This window comes from Nyctereutes procyonoides, unplaced genomic scaffold (assembly GCF_905146905.1).
Source record: "Nyctereutes procyonoides isolate TBG_1078 unplaced genomic scaffold, NYPRO_anot_genome, whole genome shotgun sequence".
Classification (NCBI taxonomy): Eukaryota; Metazoa; Chordata; class Mammalia; order Carnivora; family Canidae; genus Nyctereutes; species Nyctereutes procyonoides.
The window spans coordinates 27,894,350-27,914,517 of NW_026575125.1; the positions used below are offsets into that span (position 1 = coordinate 27,894,350).

Here is a 20,168-nt window from a genome sequence, read left to right on the forward strand (position 1 = left end):
ATTCTAAATTTATGAAAGTATAACCATCTACATTTGTGTACGTGGTTCATCTCTCCTTGCCTCCCTGCACCTCTTTGCTTCAGTAAATATATTCTTTCCTCCAAGTCCCAATCATACCTTAAAAAATCCAGCTACAAAGCCTGACAGTGACAGTAGTCTACTACCAGTATACTACTATGAGTATAGTTTCCACTACAGAATGAAATGAGGTAAAGGTCTAACTGAATCATATAAAGAGGCTTTTTCCCACTAAAATGAATATGTCCATCCTCTTCTCCATAGCACCATCACTCCCAATTGGTAGGCTGACATCTGTCTTGGGACAAAAGAGAAAGCAAGGAAACCAGGACATGTACATTTTTCAAAAGTTCCCACTAATTCTGAAAATTATTATTATATCACATCCTGCAACCTGATCTTGGAGGCCACAGTTTTTAGTCTACAACCTCACAATAAATATTTCTGAAAGAATTCATCTGCAAAGTTCCCCTTCCAACAACTAGGAATAAAAAAAAATTTCAACCCTCCCTCAAAATTAAATGTATATTAATATTTATTTGTTCACTGAATGGAATGTGAGATATAGTGTGTTTAAAAAGGATTCTGTGAAACAAAAATGCACCATTGTTCTCAAAATCCTGATTTATTTTATTCCTCCATCCATAGAACTCAACAACAGTTTAATTATTGATATTCTTCAACTATCCAGAGCAAGATTAAAGTTCAAAATGCAAACAAATTCATTTGCATTTTGAAAGCATAAATTCAAAAGTCACAATAACATAATAAAGAAGCTGCATGGCTGGATGCAAAAGATTCTTGTGGCAAATACATTACGGCAACCTTCAATTCAATCTTCCTGATTAAATACTCACAAAGTGGATGAAGAAACGCAGATGTCATCACAAACCAAGAACTACTATTAAATAAAATGATTGGAAGATTGTTTAAATTATCCCTAGTAAGAATGGGGAATGTTGACACTCAGAGACCACATTCATTTATATGGCAAAAGAAGCCTACTCTCAAATTAAAAAAATTATGTCACTATATAACATCTGGCATAGAGCCTGGCATATACTAGACACATGATAAATATTTCTTGAATGAATAAGTGGCATCATTTAATTATCAATCAAACATAATACATAATACAAAAACATGAACAGTTTCCCAATCAGAAATATCAGATTAAGATTATAAAAATACCAATTTCCATAACATCTGTCCTTGTTGAGATAGTTTATTAATTTAATTTGAACCATTTTCTAGTCAGAAATCACAATGACATCATTCTACTTTTTGTCAGCTCCAGCACACTGTTTCTCAAACATGGCCAGAGTACTCCTGCCTCTGGACCTTTCCATTTGTTTGCTTTTGCCCCAGCTGTCTGCATGGCTTCTTCCCTTTCTTCATTTAGGGCTCTCCTTAAATATTACCTCCTCAGAGAGGCCTTCCCTAACTGACTACCTAATATACAACAACACACAGTGTTTCCTTCTCTAAATCTATCCACTGATTCTTTTCCCTTTTTATCATTTATCACCATCTGGTATGTTATACATATTGTAACTGTCTTCTTCCACTAAGAATGCAAGCTTAATAAGGGAGGGAGTTAGCTTTGTTCTCTGATATTTACCCAGTACCTAAAACAGTTCTGGGGATATAGATGAGAATTGTTAGTGAGACGGATGAATGAATGATTAAACTTAATTCTTAATTATCATTGTTTATCTTTGTGAAAAAGCATTGTTTAAAAAAATCCTACTTTCTACTCCTCACTTCGATCAATTCCAGAGATTGGGCTTTCCGATTTATAATTTAAATTGTAAAAGTCATATACTTTTTGTTATTTGAACAAGGACTGTCCACATCTTAACTGCACATTACTTACAGAAATAATTGTGATGGTCAGTCATATACATTTGAACCTGACCAAATTACTGTATGTTAATTACTGCTGCTTATTAGGCCAGTAATTAATTGTCAGTACTTTCACATTGTCTTCTACAAAGAAGGAATATGGATTTATACTATTTCATAAATGTTTCAAGTAGATCAGTGCTTCTCAAACTTTAATAGGCTTAGGAATCCCTTGGGATCTTGTTAAATTGCAGATTCTGATTCTGTAGATCAGAGGGAAGACTGAGATTCTGTATTTTTAATAAGTTCTCAGGTAATGTTCTTACGGTTGGTTCTTGAACCATCTTGATCTCTAAGAAATTCTCGTTTCAATACTAGAATAATTTAAAAATGAATTAACAAAATGGTGATAAAAAATCACACGTAAGAGTTTGAGATTACACACTGTTAAAATGTTCATTGCAACAAATTCATGTGTTGGACTGGAACTATATGAAGAAATTAATTCATTTGTTCATCCATTCATTTATATATTCATCTATGCAATATCTTAGCCACTTCACTTGGGAGAAACCCCACTATTTGTTCAGCATCTCCTTTGTTCTATTCACTCACATATGTTATCTCATATCAAGACTGGAACAGATATGTGGGGAAAAAAAAGAACCAGACTTTCTAGACATATTTCTCTCTCCAATCAAAGCATGGATGGTGATTCACAATTATTTACCATGTTATAGCTGGTATTTTCACTCAGATAATATTCGTATCTCTCCTGCTGATGGAAATGAGAACATAACTTCCTGTGGCCTCCTTATGGATTTGCTTTCATTTTCTTCCCCCACCATAACAAAGACTTCAGGTTCCCCCTGCATGTCCTAACTACAATTATCAGAGAAGTTGATGGAACTTGCTGTGCTTATCTTATGAGTCCTTGTAGAAATGTCAGTAAATCTCTTTTTCTCTCTGCAGGTTGCATTTTTCAATCAAATTAATTAGTTTATTCATAGAGAAGAAGATTTTTTGCTGTCCCTGTGCCAATTGTCTTCTTGCACTTCCACAGTAGGAAGGTTTGTCTTTTTCTTCTCTCTCCCTCACCTCCCACCACCCAAAGGGTATTCTGCAGCATAAAAGGGATCAAAACAAAAATCATTTCACCTAGTCCTTTTAAGTTTGCCAACTTGAGCATATCAACAGACCTTGCCCTGTTTTCATTATATCATTTTAACCATGAAATCAGTGGTACTTTGTTTTTTCTTTCCACTTTCAAAAACAACGTTAAACATTTTTAATGGACCAATAGCAGCAAGTTGGTGTTGCAGTAGTGTGGGACTAGAGGTATCTTAAGAAACTCCTTTACCATATTAGCTTCATCATCAATTCACATCTATGAAGGTATCAGAATTGTAGTGGAAAGAAATAAGAATCAAATGGAAATGGAGTAAAAAGAGGAAGAAGGGGGAGCTCATCTGGGCGTTTAATTTTTTACTGATATTTCTTTTTTTAAATTTTAACTAGTGTACAGAACAATATTAGTTTCTGAGGTAGAATTTAGTGATTCATCACTTGCATATAATACTCAGTGCTCATCACAACACGTGCCCTCTTTAATATTCGTCACAATGGAGCCCATCCCCTACCCACCTCATTCCAGAAACCCTCAGTTTGTTCTCTTTTGTTAAGAGTCTCTTATGGTGAATTTAAAAGATTCATGGAAACTAATGAAAATGAAGATACAACCGTTCAATATTTTGGGGATACAGCAAAAGCAGTACTGAGAGGGAAATGCATCACAATACAAGCATCCCTCAAAAAATTGGAAAAAACTCCAATACACAAGCTAACCTCACATCTAAAGGAACTGGAGAAAGAACAGCAAATCAAACCTACATCAAGCAGAAGAGAGTTAATAAAGATTTGAGCAGAACTCAATGAAATAGAGAACAGAAGAACTGTAGAAAGATCAACAAAACCAGGAGTTGGTTCTTTGAAAGAATTAATAAGATAAACCATTAGCCTTACTAAAAAGAAAAAAGACTCAAATGAATAAAATCATGAATGAAAAAGGAGAAATCACAACCAATACCAAGGAAATACAAATGATTTTAAAAACATATCGTGAGCAGCTATAAGCCAATAAATTAGGCAATCTGGAAGAAATGGATGCATTTCTGGAAAACCACAAATTACCAAAACTGGAAAAGGAAGAAGTAGAAAACCTGAACAGGCCAATAACCAGGGAGGTTACTGAAGCAGTCATCAAAAACCTCCTAAGACACAAAAGTCCAGGGCCAGGTGGCTTCCCAGGGGAATTCTATCAAACGTTTAAAGAACAATACCTATTCTACTAAAGCTGTTTTGAAGGATAGAAAGGGATGGAATACTTCCAAACTTGTTTTATGAGGCCAGCATCACCTTAATTCTGAAACCAGACAAAGACCCCACCAAAAAGGAGAATTTCAGACCAATAACCCTGATGAACATGGATGCAAAAATTCTCAACAACATACTAGCCAGTAGGATCCAACAATACATTAAGAAGATTATTCACCATGACCAAGTGAGATTTAACCCCGGGATGCAAGGCTGGTTCAACATTTATAAAACAATCAACGTGATAGATCATATCAAAAAGAGAAAAAACAAGAACCATATGATCCTGTCATTAGATGCAGAGAAAGCATTTGACAAAATACAGCATCCATTCCTGATCAAAACTCTTCAGAGTGTAGGGATAGAGGGAACATTCCTCAGCATCTTAAAAGCCATCTACAAAAAGCCCACAGCAAATATCATCCTCAATGGGGAAACACTGAGAGCCTTTCCTCTAAGATCAGGAACACAACAGGGATGTCCACTCTCACCACTGCTATTCGGCATAGTACTAGAAGTCCTAGCCTCAGCAATCAGGCAACAAAAAGACATTAAAGGCATTCACATTGGCAAAGAAGAAGTCAAACTCTCCCTCTTCCCCGATGACATGATACTCTACATAGAAAACCCCAAAGACTCCACCCCAAGATTGCTAGAACTCATACAGCAATTCAGCAATGTGGCAGGATACAAAATCAATGCCCAGAAATCAATGGCATTTCTATATACTAACAATGAGACTGAAGAAAGAGAAATTAAGGAGTCAATCCATTTACAATTGCACCTGAAAGCATAAGATACCTAGGAATAAACCTAACCAAAGAGATAAAGGATCTATACCCTAAAAACTACAGAACAATTTTGAAATAAATTGAGGAAGACGCAAAGAGATGGAAAAATATTCCATGCTCATGGATTGGAAGAATTAATATTGAAAATGTCAAAGCTACCTAGGGCAATTTACACGTTCAGTGCAATCCCTACCAAAATACCATGGACTTTCTTCAGAGACTTGGAACAAATCATCTTAAAATTTGTGTGGAATCAGAAAAGGCCCCGAATAGCCAGGGGAATATTGAAAAAGAAAACCAGAGCTGGGGGCATTACAATGCCGGATTTCAAGTTGTACTACAAAGCTGTGGTCATCAAGACTGTGTGGTACTGGCACAAAAACAGACATATAGATCAATGGAATAGAATAGAGAGTCCAGAAATGGGCCCTCAACTCTGTGGTCAATTAATATTTGACAAAAGAGGAAAGACTGTCCACTGGAAAAAGGACAGTCTCTTCAATAAACGGTGCTGGGAAAATTGGACAGCCACGTGCAGAAGAATGAAACTAGACCATTCTCTTACAGCATACACAAAGATAAACTCAAAATGGATGAAAGATCTAAATGTGAGACAAGAATCCATCAAAATCCTAGAGGAGAACACAGGCAACACCATTTTTTAACTTGGCCACAGCAACTTCTTGCAAGATACATCCATGAAGGCAAGGGAAACAAAAGCAAAAATAAACTTTCGGGACTTAAGATAAAAATCTTCTGCACAACAAAAGAAACAGTCAACAAAAGTAAAAGACAACCTACAGAATGGGAGAAGATATTTACAAATGACATTATCAGATAAGGGCTAGTATCCAAGATCTATAAAGAGCTTATTAAACTCAACAGCAAAGAAACAAACAATCCAATCATGAAATGGGCAAAAGACATGAACAGAAATTTCACAGAGGAAGACATACACATGGCCAAAAAGCACATGAGAAAATGCTCCGCATCCCTTGCCCTCAAGGAAATACAAATCAAAACCACAATGAGATACCACCTCACACCAGGGAGAATGGGGAAAATTGACAAGGCAGGAAACAACAAATGTTGGAGAGGATGCGGAGAAAGGGGAACCCTCTTGCACTCTTGGTGGGAATGTGAACTGGTGCAGCCACTCTGGAAAACTGTGTGGAGGTTCCTCTAAGAGTTAAAAATAGAACTGCCCTATGACCCAGCAATTGCACTGCTGGGGATTTACCCCAAAGATACAGATGCAGTGAAACGCTGGGACACCTGCACCCTGATGTTTATAGCAACAATGTCCACAATAGCCAAACTGTGGAAGGAGCCTCAGTGTCCATCGAAAGATGAATGGATAAAGAAGCTGTGGTCTATGTATATGATGGAATATTACTCAGCCATTAGAAACGACAAATACCCACCATTTGCTTCGATGTGGATGGAACTGGAGGGTATTATGCTGAATGAAGTAAGTCAATCAGAGAAGGACAAACATTATATGGTTTCATTCATACAAGGAATATAAAAGATAGTGAAAGGGATTAAAGGGGAAAGGAGAAAAAATGAGTGGGAAATATCATTGAGGGTGACAGAACATGAGAGACTCCTAACTCTGGGAAATTAACAAGGGGTAGTGGAAGGGGAGGTGGGCGGGGGGTTGGGGTGATTGGGTGACGGGCACTGAGGGGGGGCACTTGACAGGTTAAGCACTGGGTGTTATACTCTATGTTGGCAAATCAAACTCCAATTAAAAAAATACAAAAAAAAGAGTCTCTTATGGTTTATTTTCTTCTCTCCCCCCTTCTCTTATGTTCATGTTTTCTTTCTTAATTCCACATGAGTGAGATCATATAATATTCGTCTTTCTCTGAGTGACATATTTCACTTAGCAATACATTTTAGCTCCATCCATATAATTTAAATGACAAGATTTCATTCTCTTGCTGGTTGAATAATACTCCATTGTGTATATATATATATATATATATATATATATATATATATATATATATACCACATCCCCTTTATCTATTCATACTGACATGCTCCTTATGAAACATTTCTAAGTGTTTTGATTATAAAATTTCAACCTTAAATGTGATTTCAATCACCCTGAACACATTTCCTTGTTCCTGGAGAAAACACCCATAATCATATCCTTTGGGGAAACAATGAACAAGGCAATTATAATAAGATGGAGAAAAATATGTATGAGGCAAAGTAGTAACCACAGTATAGCTAAAATAATTAGCGCATGGCTAGTCATCTTATTTACAATGGTGATCATTCTTTTCATTTTATAATTATTTTGTATTCACAATCTACTTTTTCATACCCTATCTCAGCCAATATATTTTTTGAGGTGTGCCAGGTACACAGTAGAGCTGCTGCTGTTTTATCAATTACTAGGAATCACAAAGGGAAGTATGCTACCCTAATTCACATAAATAGGTATTTAAGAAAGTAAACCTTATCCCTCAGGCAAATCAGAGTAGATGTGGGGAAAGGTAGAAATAAGAGCATCTTGTTACTTCTATTTTTTTAAAAAAATCCTTGTTTTGTTTGATAAATATTAATGGTTTATGGGATGAATAGTATTTCCCAGATGCAACCTGTGCACAACCTGTGCACATGGCTAACATCTATGTGTATGAGGCAAGGATTTCTATTTTCAAAGCAAAAAGGATCCTGACTGTGAAAAGGCAAAAAGAGAACTAAAATAAATAGAGCACAAATAATTTATAAATTAGCTGTTGGGCTAAGATAGCAGACTATACTCAGGTATTAAAGACATGGCATCTCCTACCTGGGTTATTGCACTGACCTTGTTACTGTCCTCTATTCCTCCAGTGGCATTACTGGTATTTCTTTTACTTGTCTCCCCCCTACTTAAAACATTCTGGTGGTGGGGCGCCTGGGTGGCACAGTCGGTTAAGTGTTCAACTCTAGGTTTTGGTTCAGGTCGTGATCTCATGGTCATGGGAACGAGCCCCATGTCAGGCTCTGCACTCAGTACAGAATATGCTTGAGATTCTTTCTCCCTCTCTGTCTCCCACTCCCACTTGTGCTCTTTCTAGCTCTCTCTCAAATAAATAAATAAATCTTTTTAAAAAACCATTCTGGGGGCACCTGGATGGTTCAGTTGGTTAAACGTTTGCCTTCAGCTCGCATCATGATCTCAGGGTCCTGAGATTGAGTCCTATGTCGAGCTCCCTGCTTGGCAGAGAGCCTACTTCCCCCTCTCCTTCTGCCCCTGCTCCTGCTGTCTCTCTCATGCACTCTCTCTCAAATAAATAAATAAAATCTTTAAAAAACTAAAATGAGTAAAGTAAAATTAATTAAAAAATATTCTGGTGGCTTTTTCTTGCACTTATGCTAGGACTCGAAGCCCTTATCTCTTACCCTGACTGACACCACCATACAAGAGGAGACTCTTGCCTCTCTTTTTACCCTGTCTCATACCTTGGCCATCTAACTTGCCCTCCTGCAATTCTCCACTCACCCTAACCTTCTGCTCCCTCTAATAAGCCAGTTGTTCCTATTTTAGGGCCTTTGGCTGTGTGCTCTGCCTGAAATGTTACTCTCCTCATCTGTTGTCATTCAAATTCAAATTAAATGGTAATACCCTGGTAATAACACTCTTGGATCACAAAGGCTAAGTATCATATACAAATAAGTTTTCTGAAAAGATTAAAAGGTACTATAACAGAGCGATGCCTCTCCCTCCTTTCTCTTGTGTGTGTGTGTGTGTGTGTGTGTGTGTGCGCTTAACAGCCTCTCGAGCTTCAAGAGATCTTTGACTTCACCTCTCATGACCAAATATTATATCCTCAGTGCCTGGAAATGTATCTTGTATCTTGAGGCACTCCATTAATATTTGTTAAGACTTGCGTGTGTTTGTAGAATTTTGTATATGTTATATATATATATATATATATATATATATAATATACATAAAATTATATACAATATATATAATATATTCAATGAATATGCATTAAATATAATTTTATTATTGCTGTTAGATATGTTGGTAGATAATATATATAACTGTCAAGTGTAAATAATTGCAGATCTTAGTTATAAGCTTATTTCTATTCCCAACTAGTTTTTTTACATTTGTTATAAGATCACAACTTGAGAATTCTAGCATGGCTTCAGTTATATCTCTTATGTCTAGACAAATCTTTATCACCATTCCTCTCATCACTAAAGTTATGTTTAGGCAGGTATCATGGCTTGTGATAAGGTCTATCCACACTCTGTCTTTACAAAGGAGAGAGATGAGAAATGTAGACTGATTCATTTATCTTTACTAGCAACTTACCATGCCTTCCTACTCCATGGTAACCATAAGTGTGGAAACAATAGGTAATGTTCCATATGAAGCGCGTCATCAATATGGTCATGATAATAGAAAGTGAGCAGGTAGCAAGTTATAAAAGCATGAAATAAAACCTAGAATTATTTTTTTAAATATTGACAATATTCTATTGTCATAATTAGCTTTTTGGTTTCTCAAAAAAAAATCTATTGAAGTCAGGTCCAGCATAGTTTGCATAATGGCTTATCTCATTTAGAATTTAATAGGTTTTATGCATGAACACACAAAGTTAGTGAAAGTGGTATGGAAGACTTACTTTTACAAACTCACAAAATATTTCTGATTTTGCTTTGCAAAATAATACTTTGTGTATAGATATTTCAACAAATTGTCCAGTAAAGACTATGTGCTACAGGTGGTTCCCTATTGGTGTCTCATTTTCAAAACTCTATGTGTTAGCAAAAACTATGCTAAGAGGATCCCCTCGCCTTACTAATAATCATTCCAGAAGCTTAAACACAGACCAAAGTGTTTAAAACCAAAGTGCCCAAATCTTTCCTCAAGGTAAACTGGTTTTTGATGTCAATCTTAGCTAAGGACTGATGTTGCCATTTTAGCTTTTCCATCCTCCAGTGGGAAGGGGGTGAGGAAATTACACACATACCTACACACATATGTAGGTATGTGTGTGTGTATATGTATGTGTATAAATATGGATGTGTGCACTATCATACATGTATGTGTATCTATCTATACTGTCATCTAAAATCTAATGGTAGGGATCCCTGGGTGGCGCAGCGGTTTAGCGCCTGCCTTTGGCCCAGGGCGCGATCCTGGAGACTCGGGATCGAATCCCACGTCGGGCTCCCGGCGCATGGAGCCTGCTTCTCCCTCTGCCTATGTCTCTGCCTCTCTCTCTCTCTCTCTCTCTCTCTCTCTCCCTCTCTCTCTCTGTGACTATCATAAATAAATAAAAATTAAAAAAATAAAAATAAATAAATTAAAATCTAATGGTAGATATCCCTTTAAGATGTTTTTTATTTATTTTTTATTTTTTAAATGTTTTTTAATTAAACTTTTTTAAAAATTAAAAATTTGGGATTTTAATTTTAGGTTGAATTTACCTTCTCTTGCAACTCGGTCTCAAACTGCAATTAATTAACTGACTAGCATGAACACTTGGTGTCATATTTTCAGTCTTATTTTTTTTTTAAAAAAAAAGGACTGAGGAACAATGGAGGTAATTTGCTTTGTTTAAGTTGCACAGATCAGTAAAAAAAAAGAAGTTGTAACCTGAAGAAGGTTGGGATATATGGCCACAAGTAGGAGGCTCTACATTTTATAATTTATGATGATAAATGGGTGAGATAAATTAGTTGACCCTTGGGCATGTGTATGGAACAGACTCAAGAATTATAATACAGCTGGTGTAACTCTTACTTCCAGAATTCGCTGCCATAATCAAAATGATCACAACGGGGGAAAATGTCAGGATGCATAGACTAGCATCTCCCGGTTTGGAATACCAATATTTGTGAAAATTCTATCCTATCTATGCTTTATTTATTCTTTCAAAAGACATGAGTTTAAAAATGTGTTTCTCCCCCTCCCTATTGTCACACTATAATTTAGTACTGAAATAGCAATCTTCCCAGCATATCTAATGAGTTTCTTTGGTCCTATTTTAAAGCTTTTAATCTTCATAAATAATAGCTAAGTAAACTTAAGGCGCTTGGACAATTTCTTTAGCTTAATGTATTCAAATCCACAGTTGGCACTTCATTTCTTCCCATTTAAAAATAAATCTATCTTGTCTCAATAGGCTCTACATGAATACACACACCTAACAATATAAATCAAAGCAACACTTCCAGAATGATGAGATCTACTTGTTACCTTTAGAAGAAATATGCCATTTTCAGAAATGTCTCAAAAATTCTTTTTGGATAAAGTCAATATATATTCTTAAAATAATTCACAACCATGTGGTGCTCACATAAGGATTTCCAAACACAAATGAGAAACATTTTTTTCAAGAGGATTTCCATAAACACATGAGAAACTATTTAATATTTTGAGAGCTTTTCCTTCAGAAGAGAAATTTCCTGTCAACTGTACCTAATAGGTGATTTTATGTGCATGGCTTCCTTTTTCTACTTTTGTGCCTTTCATATTCACATTTTAATTTTTGGAGAAAACTGAGAAAATGTTAACCATGACACCCATTTTTGGCAACTTTTAAAGCAGAGTTCTGCAGATAACGGTCCTTCTACCCAACAGCTCCACATTAATTACAAATGTTAAACATGAAATCTAACAGACATCAAAATCCAACCAAAACATCCCCTAAAACTGAGCTACATGCTTTAGGAACAAACTGAGGATCCCAACTTAAACAAGAAACTGCACCTAAATAATAGTAAGATTCCAAAACTCCCTATTTTTAGGAATTAAAAACAAAGACTTACTTGCTTTGTTTTTCCATGCTAGCTACCCTGAGGCATTCCCATCTTGAATTGAGGAGATTCATTTGTTCCTGTACTTCGGTTTCTTCATCTTCTGATAATTTCCCTGTTCCAATCAGTTGACTTCCCAGTTGGAGAACATTACCGACCCGTCCCTGATGGGATGTCAAGTCCATCATATATCCCTGAGAGGAAAAGAAGGTAAAAAAATGTTGATAACTTTAGATCAATCCCTAAGGATTTCTAATTTTATTTTATTTTTTGCAATTCTTAAATTTGTAGGCCTTTTAAATTAAATGCCCAGTGAAAGGATTTCATTTTTTATTTAAGAAAACCCAATATTGTTTTTAATATGAATTAAGGACAATTATTAGCTTAGGTCACCTTCTGCAGAAGCAGAGCCTGAGATAGGGATTTGTGTGCAAGGAATTTATGACTTAAAAGCTCCCTGGGGTGGGGTGGGGGGGAGCTCCCAGGGAGACCTGCCAAGGAGCCAAAGTAGTAGAAAACAGGACAGGAAAGGGGCAGAAAGCAAGTGCATTGTTTCAGGAAAAGTCTCCCCCTGTAGGTAGAGCTGCCTGATAGGACATGGCACTCTGGAGTGTGAGTTATACTGCAGCCCTGCCTCCACCCAGGGGAAGGGAGCTGAGCTCTTGTATCCCTGCCACGAGTCACTGGCAAAATCAGATCTCAGCAACTTCAAGCATCACCCTTCAAGGCAGAACTTTAAATGCTGGCTGATAGAATGTTGTGCTCATAAAGTTATTCATTTCCATCTCAAAATAAAAACTAAATTCTCCAAATACAAGGATCGTATATAGTTACTGAGATAACAGGAGAGACTTGGCCATTATGACAAGTCATGGGCATTGTTTCAGAAGTCCATGTTTCACTGTACCTCATGAGTATGAAATTGTTCTTTCACTTCTTCGACATCATTAGAAATCTCTCCTTGGGCTTGCAGTGCGTCCTCAGCTGAAAGAAGCCACGAGAGTACTTCTTCCAAAGCTGTTTGATAACTGTCCAGGTTTACTTCGGTCTCTGTCAATGACCGGCCAAATGACTTGTCTTCAGGAGTTTCCAAATGCTAAACAATAAAATAAATTGGGTGTTATATAATTAGTATCTCTGCAGATGGTTCCAGTACATTACACGATAAATGGAATGAAATATTTAAAATGCTAAAAATGTCCACTTACATTATCAGAGATGAGGACAGCAGACATATACAAGAGCAGGTCTGCATTTTAACATCATACAAATATACACACAAATTCTCACATGGTATTTGAAATCCATGTCAAATTAATAATCTATTAAAGCTTTCCTGGATTACCATAAGGAGTGAATTAATACACCATCTCTTCGTGTTGGATTTTAAATCCTACTAATGTCCATCCATAGGTAACTGTTTTCATTTTATGTTTTCAATCCTTTACATATATACATTATTGGCATTATATTTACATACTTTTGCAATGGCATTCAAGGAAACATCTCTTCCCAAGAGTTGGGAATAAAATATCTGAAAATGTAAATGGCAGAAAAGCTATCAGTATGAAAATAAGTGGGAAGAGAAAGTAAAATGTACAGAGAAACACCTCATTCACACATGTGAAATTTCTAACAGTATGATTGATCACTTCTATAAATCAAGCTTTTATCTCCAGAAGGCCATGGTTTCAGTAGCAAGACATTATCTTAGGAGAAGTAAAATATGAAGTCTTTGCTTCCACATTTAATTAGCAGGATGTGGGCAGCCCAGGTGGCTTAGTGGTTTGGCGCCGCCTTCAGCCCAGGGTGTGGTCCTAGAGATGCAGGATGGAGTCCCACATCTGGCTCCCTGCATGGAGCCTGCTTCTCCCTCTGCCTGTGTCTCTGCCCCTATCTCTGTGTGTCTCTCATGAATAAATAAATAAAATATTTAAAAATAATAATAATAATTGGCAGGCTGTTAAGTGTTCTGTTAAGACTCCCAACAGTTGTCTTGAAACTCTAAATTTTTCCTGTAACCACAGAGCTGAGAACAACAGGAACAAACTGGCCATGATTCTAAAGAGAAGGTCCAGGCCGCCTATGAAGGCACTGCTAAGAGGGGACCGGGTTTCTGGGCCCACCAACCTCTACCTAGCTCCAAGGTGGAGAAGAAGAAAAGCATGGAGACTGAATGGAGAAAACTAGTGAGAAAAGATTTCTTCGGAGTAGCTGGAGCATCATACATGTCCGTACCTTCTCCCTACCTCGCTCCAAGTGATGGTGACATTAGAATCATCGCCTGGAGAGGGCAGTGAGTTCCCAGGATAGAATACTGACTTCTAAACCTTGCCATTTTAGCAGGGATCCACAAACTATAGGACCAGTACTACCAGGTGACAGGACAGAACTCTTGGGCGAACCTCTGTGTCGGCTGCTTTAGTATTAGGGCAATTGTCAATGGTTAGAATTTGAGCAAATAAGAACATCTGCGTGAATTTTTTCTTTGGGTCGAGTGTACTCGTGGTAGGTGGCCAGGCTTCAAAAATCCTGCTGAAGTAAGGGACACAGACAAACTGCTGACATAGATAAGGGGAACAAAGATATTAGAGAAATATTTGGAGAATTTTCTGTACACCCCTAAAGACAGCAAGCAAGTCCTGCGCCCTAACAAACAGGGTTCTGGAAAGGAAACAAAATTCAGTGTAGAACACCCAGAAGCTACATGGGAAACTTCATGATCGTGCCTAAGGAAAAGATTCATCCTTTCCATGGCTTTCTTCAGACATGTTTGTCTTCAATTTCTAGTCACTCCCAATGCTGGGCCTTACCCCACTGAGCTGCCAGCACAAACCTAACTGTGCTCTTCTGATAAACGCTCCAACTTTAAAACTTTATTATTATAAATTTCTTCAACCAGTAAGTCCTTTAAGATGAAAAGACACAGGGGCAGGTGTGTGGTGTGATATTTTCATCAAGTGATGTGCTCTGCATCTGTTTCTAGAGAATTGGCAGAAACATGTCATACTAAGTCAAAATCACACAACTCTAGGACTTCACACAGAGCATAAGTACCCTGAGAGAGCTATTTGCATGGGCCCACCTCCAGGTCAAGGCAAATTTCTGAAGGTCTTAGGGGTCTGAACAAATTCAATGATGTATCCCTTCTTTCCACTCCTAGTTGCTATGAATAATAAATATCAAAGTCAGCATTTAAAGGAGAAAAGTCCCAAAAAGGAACCCTGGGAGATGTACCAGCTTCATGGCTATACAATCTGAGTAGGACCAGCTTCATGGCTATGCAACCTGAGTAGCTGTACAGTGCCCCAAGACAAGGTGTCCAAGAAGGACATCTTGCTTGTTTTATCTGCTTCTTGACTTCACCATCTTAATATCCTTAATAATTTTATCTCTGAACATGAGTAATACAAGTGAAGCCTGAGAAGGTGACAAAGTATGCACATGTACAGAGGAAATAAAGTTCAATATGTATGTCCACCCCCATTTACAGTGTTGTTGATGTTCCATGAGCAGAGAATGCTGATGGACACAGGAGATATGGGGATTTAGCAATACTAAACACGAGCACAGGGTAAGTAGGTCTATGAATGAGTGAGGGCACTAACAGTCCAGGAACTCATGCTTTCTAGGTGAACCTGAACTTGCTTCAAACGCAGAAAGAAGGCAATTCTATGAAAACATGAACTAAAGAGCTCTTCAATATCCTTTCTTACTCATCTTTCTTTCCTGTATTAACTAACCATTTAGGCTGAAATTGATGGCACAGAAAGAAAGGGAAAGGGCAACAACCCATGGTTCCTTGTTCTTTTTTTTAATACTTCCTTACTCATCAGAATGCTGAAAGTTGACAGTATTAGTAGAATGTGCACCTATCAAGAAGTAAAATAAAAACAGCTAAGTTGCTTTTGCAGTGTTTCCACATTAAGAATGAAATACATAGGCACGTACAAGCTACGAAATACAAATTGTGTAGTGCTGGTGATTCTGCATGAGTTACCTGGTCTTATATTTGCATTTACAACTGCAATTACAGAATGTAACAATGAGCAGTAAAACTCATGCTAATACTTTAAAATTTTAATTTTCTTTATTCAGTATAAAGCTAAACAGCAAATAAAAAACACAAGGGCAAGTCAGGAAAGAGAGACTGTGGAATAAAGGAAATGACTTTATATTTTAATTTTAACAGCACTTTCATTCCTGCTTTTTCAGAAAAGGGTTCTGTATTTCATTTTTTGTTGTACTGCACCTTGTACAGCCAACCTAGGTAAAAAAAAGTGCAATTCAATCCTGGCTATTCTGGCTCCTCGGGGTTACAGGTGAGAGGAGATAGGTGCTTTATTATTATGTACAGTACAATGCTGTTGTAAAACCTGGGGGCTTTGGAGGCAGTCAATGTTTGAATCTTATCTCTGGCCTGAGGTCTTGTCACCCTGGGAAGGTTACTTAGCCCTATCATTAGCCTTAGTTTCCTCCTCTGTAAAACAGGAACAATATTACTCTCCTAAGAAGACTGTGGTAAGAATTAAAGAATAGTATATAAAGTGTTTAGCAGAATGCCCGACCTTGTGTAAGAACCCAATAAAGAATGAGATAACTGTAATTATTATTGTATTTACATATATATATATATAGATAGATAGATAGATAAAGATATAGATATAAGATATATGCATAAGAACCATTACAAAACACAATCTGCTCCACCTTACCTTCTTAAGTCACTGGTCAGACTGAAAGCCAGAAAATTATTGTAGCAAAAAATGATCCAAAAAACTTCTTTTTTTTTTCAAAAAACTTCTAAGAGTAAACATCAATTAAATCAAACCTTTCTGAAACTTGGACATCAACCTAGCTCCTACATAAAAGTTCAAAAAATCATTAGTGATCTTGATTTCAAAATATCTTCTCAAAATGATAAATTGTAAACAGCACTATCACTCAAGCAACACAAAACTACATTCTCCCAATGCATAATTTGGATTAGAAAAGTAAACACTCCCATGGTTAGATAAGTGGATAAAGAAGATGTGACATATATACACAACGGAATATCACTCAGGCATAAAAGAGAAGGAAATCTTGCCACTTGGGACACCATGGATGGACCTAGAGGGTACTATGCTAAATGAAATAAGTCAGACGGAGAAAGACAAATACCGTATGACTCCACTTATATGAGGAATCTAAAAAACACAACAGAAACAGACTCATAAATACAGAAAACAAACTGGTGGTTGTCAGACGGGATTTCGGAGGGGATGGGTGAAATAGATAAAGATGATTAAGAGGTACAAACTCCCCATTCTAAAATGCGTAAGTCATGGGGATGTAAAAGACAGCACAGGGAATACAGTCAATAATAATATAATAACACTGGTAACAGATGGTAATTAGACTTATTATGGTAATCAATTCATAATGTATATAAATGTCAAATCTCCAGTTGTACACCTGAAACTAGTATAATATTGTATGCCAACTACACTTCAATAGAAATAAAATAAACACTTCATGATTTACTGATATTTACAGAGGCTTGAAATTTTGGAGATAATTTTAAAAGGCAAATTTTTACAGTCAAGGACATGATGTCTAGTACTCATAAATTCTGAATCTACAAGTTTTGCCTGAGGATGTTCATAAAACAAAAACTTTGCAAAGATCATCTTATTAAAGCTAAATTCAAACATGAATAAGCTATGTAAAGTAACACAAATAATTCAATTAATCATTATTTACATCCATAAATTCACCTCTACATATATAGATGATTACAGTCAAAATTGTCAGCTGGGCTCTGAGTAATTCTTTGTCTAGACAACCATTTTTCAAATTTGTTAGGCATGATCCACCAGTGATTCATGAAGTCATTTTAGTGGGGCATGACCAGGAATATTTTAATGGGTCATGACCAGTAATATTCTATCTTAAATTAATTAAAGTAAATAATATTAGTCTGTGTTATTTATATTAAGGATTAATACTGTTTAGTGAATTTTTGTTTCAGATATGCATATATATGTATCTATGTACATATGTGTATGTATATATGTTCTGGATCAAGACGAAAAAAATCATTTCATATAGTTCATGAAACAAGATTAGAAACCATTCTAGAATTTCAGCACAAGTGAATCCATAATAGAAGAAATGTACTTGAATTTCACATTTGCCCTTTTTTTTTTATGATAGTCGCAGAGAGAGAGAGAGAGAGGCAGAGACACAGGCAGAGGGAGAAGCAGGCTCCATGCACTGGGAGCCTGATGTGGGATTCGATCCCGGGGCTCCAGGATCGCGCCCTGGGCCAAAGGCAGGCGCCAAACCGCTGCGCCACCCAGGGATCCCCATTTGCCCGTTTTTAATAGAACCCTTGAAACAAAGCATATTCTTTACAAACCCATCTCTAACAATGCTGGTTCCCAAGCTCCTTGGGAGCTTCCCAGGCATAATCCCAAACTGATCCCTGTATGTGGAGGGCAGGGAAAGACCAAATAAAGAGGCAGACTACTCCAGATTGGTAGATGGCAAGTTTAATAAGCAAGGGAACTTACATACAAGCCTTGTTTATACACAGATCTTAACAGGGTCCAGTCACATGTATTGTCTAGATGGGCTCCATATCACATCACTCTCTCAAGGCTGCATCCCTGGAACAGCTCAAGGAGTGGGAAAGGCTAGTGGAATACACATTACATGGATAGGGGCAGGGGTGAGGGGACGAGGGACCTCCACTTGCCACGGTCCAGCTCAGGGGTCAACAGGCCTCCCCCAATGTCCTTTCAATGACCTCCCCCAACAAACAGAAAATTTAGAAACAGAGAATTTAGAAATGTAAATTTAGAATTTACATAGAGATATGTAGAGAGGCTAACATTTTTGGTTTCAGCTCCCCAAAATAAATATTCATTGCCACAGTATTTTATATTTCACCTAAGCTTGTAGCTAGTTCATACATACCATGGCAGCAAAGGAAATTTTCTAGGAAACTTGATCTTTCCTTTTTTATGGACAATTTATGCATAAGAAAGCAATACCAATCATTTCATGAATGAAGATGCCAGTATCATCCACTGGAACTACTTTTTTCCCCCCAGGCTTCAATCTTATTTTAATTTGTCTTTATCACAGTGGTTTATGCTTCTCTGCAGTACATCGGGCAAATAATGATTCAGATGAGAGGCCTCGCAATGGATGGATGAAATAATTCTGGTGGTTTTCAACATCAAGAACATTAAAATTTATCCAACATTATCCACATACTTCAGAGGCTTAATGACTGCACTTTTGCATGAAGACCTCCAGATATTGTCACCTACGTTCCTTGCAGATGTTGCTATTGCATAAAGGTGGAAGAGTAGAGAGGAGAAAATTAACTAAGGAGGGAAGACAAATGAATCTGTGTGTTAATCCTGCAATGCCTAGGACAAATGTCTGGAAATTGATTTCCAGTGATAGAAAATGTTGTCATAAAATACAGAGCAACAGCCTTCACACTACTCTGTACATAACTTTTTTTAAAACCCACTTTACTATCTGTCTGATCTTAGGTAAGTTATTTAACCTCCAGGCATCTCAGTTTCCCCATCTGTCAAACAAGGAAAATAAAAATATATCTCCATAGGACTGCTGCAAAGATTATATGAGATGACGCATATAAAATGCTAAGCACATTCTAGTTTCCAAGAAATGTTCTACAATGCCTGTATTTGGGGACCAATGTTCATTGAAATGGCAAATGACTTTTATGAGGAAACACAGTTGAATGAGCTGTGTGTATTTTTAGAAGCATGATTTTGGCAATTCAAACTGAGATAAGTCATCAAATGGCTACATATAGGTAGTGAAACTAGCAATCCAGCAAACCACAAAGCTCTTAAAAAATAGCTGGGACGTTTCCAGAGGGCACAATCTATTACTCAGTAGTTTTATATTTCTGTTGAAACCAATCTATTTTGGCAACTTCCCCAAATGCAACCTTAAAACATGATATGAGTTTTAACCTAGATACAAACAGTTTTATTGTTCTTGGATGTATAAACACTTCAAGAACATTTGAAAATTTTAACACTTAGCTCCTTTAAATGTGTCATACTTTTTTTTTTTATAGAGTCAAGTTGACGCATGAATGGTGAATTTTTTGGTGCATTCTATAATCTTTTTATTCTTCAGAGAAAGATTATTTGAAAGCAAAAGGATTACAGAGGGATAACCAAGTGGTTCTTTTACTAAATAACAAGAGAACAGTTCACAGGAACCAGGATTAGTATGTGGAAATATTCTCGTCACATTTCCACTGTGTTTCCTCAAAGATACAACATGTAAACCAGGGTATCATTCAAAGTATAAAAAATG

The 20,168-nt window shown here is 36.8% G+C and overlaps 1 protein-coding gene across 6 annotated transcripts in view; it reads right to left on the reverse strand.

The window, feature by feature from the left end:
• The window catches only part of DMD (dystrophin), a 2,039,779-nt gene that overhangs the window by 1,461,798 nt on the left and 557,813 nt on the right, over nucleotides 1-20,168 (reverse strand). For all 6 annotated transcript variants that reach the window (XM_055339022.1, XM_055339018.1, XM_055339021.1 and 3 more), the window contains 2 exons: nucleotides 12,718-12,906; nucleotides 11,823-12,004 (listed from right to left, as the gene is read on the reverse strand). In XM_055339022.1, the coding sequence (XP_055194997.1) occupies nucleotides 11,823-12,004; nucleotides 12,718-12,906 (371 nt within the window). The remainder of the gene's footprint in view (nucleotides 1-11,822; nucleotides 12,005-12,717; nucleotides 12,907-20,168) is intronic.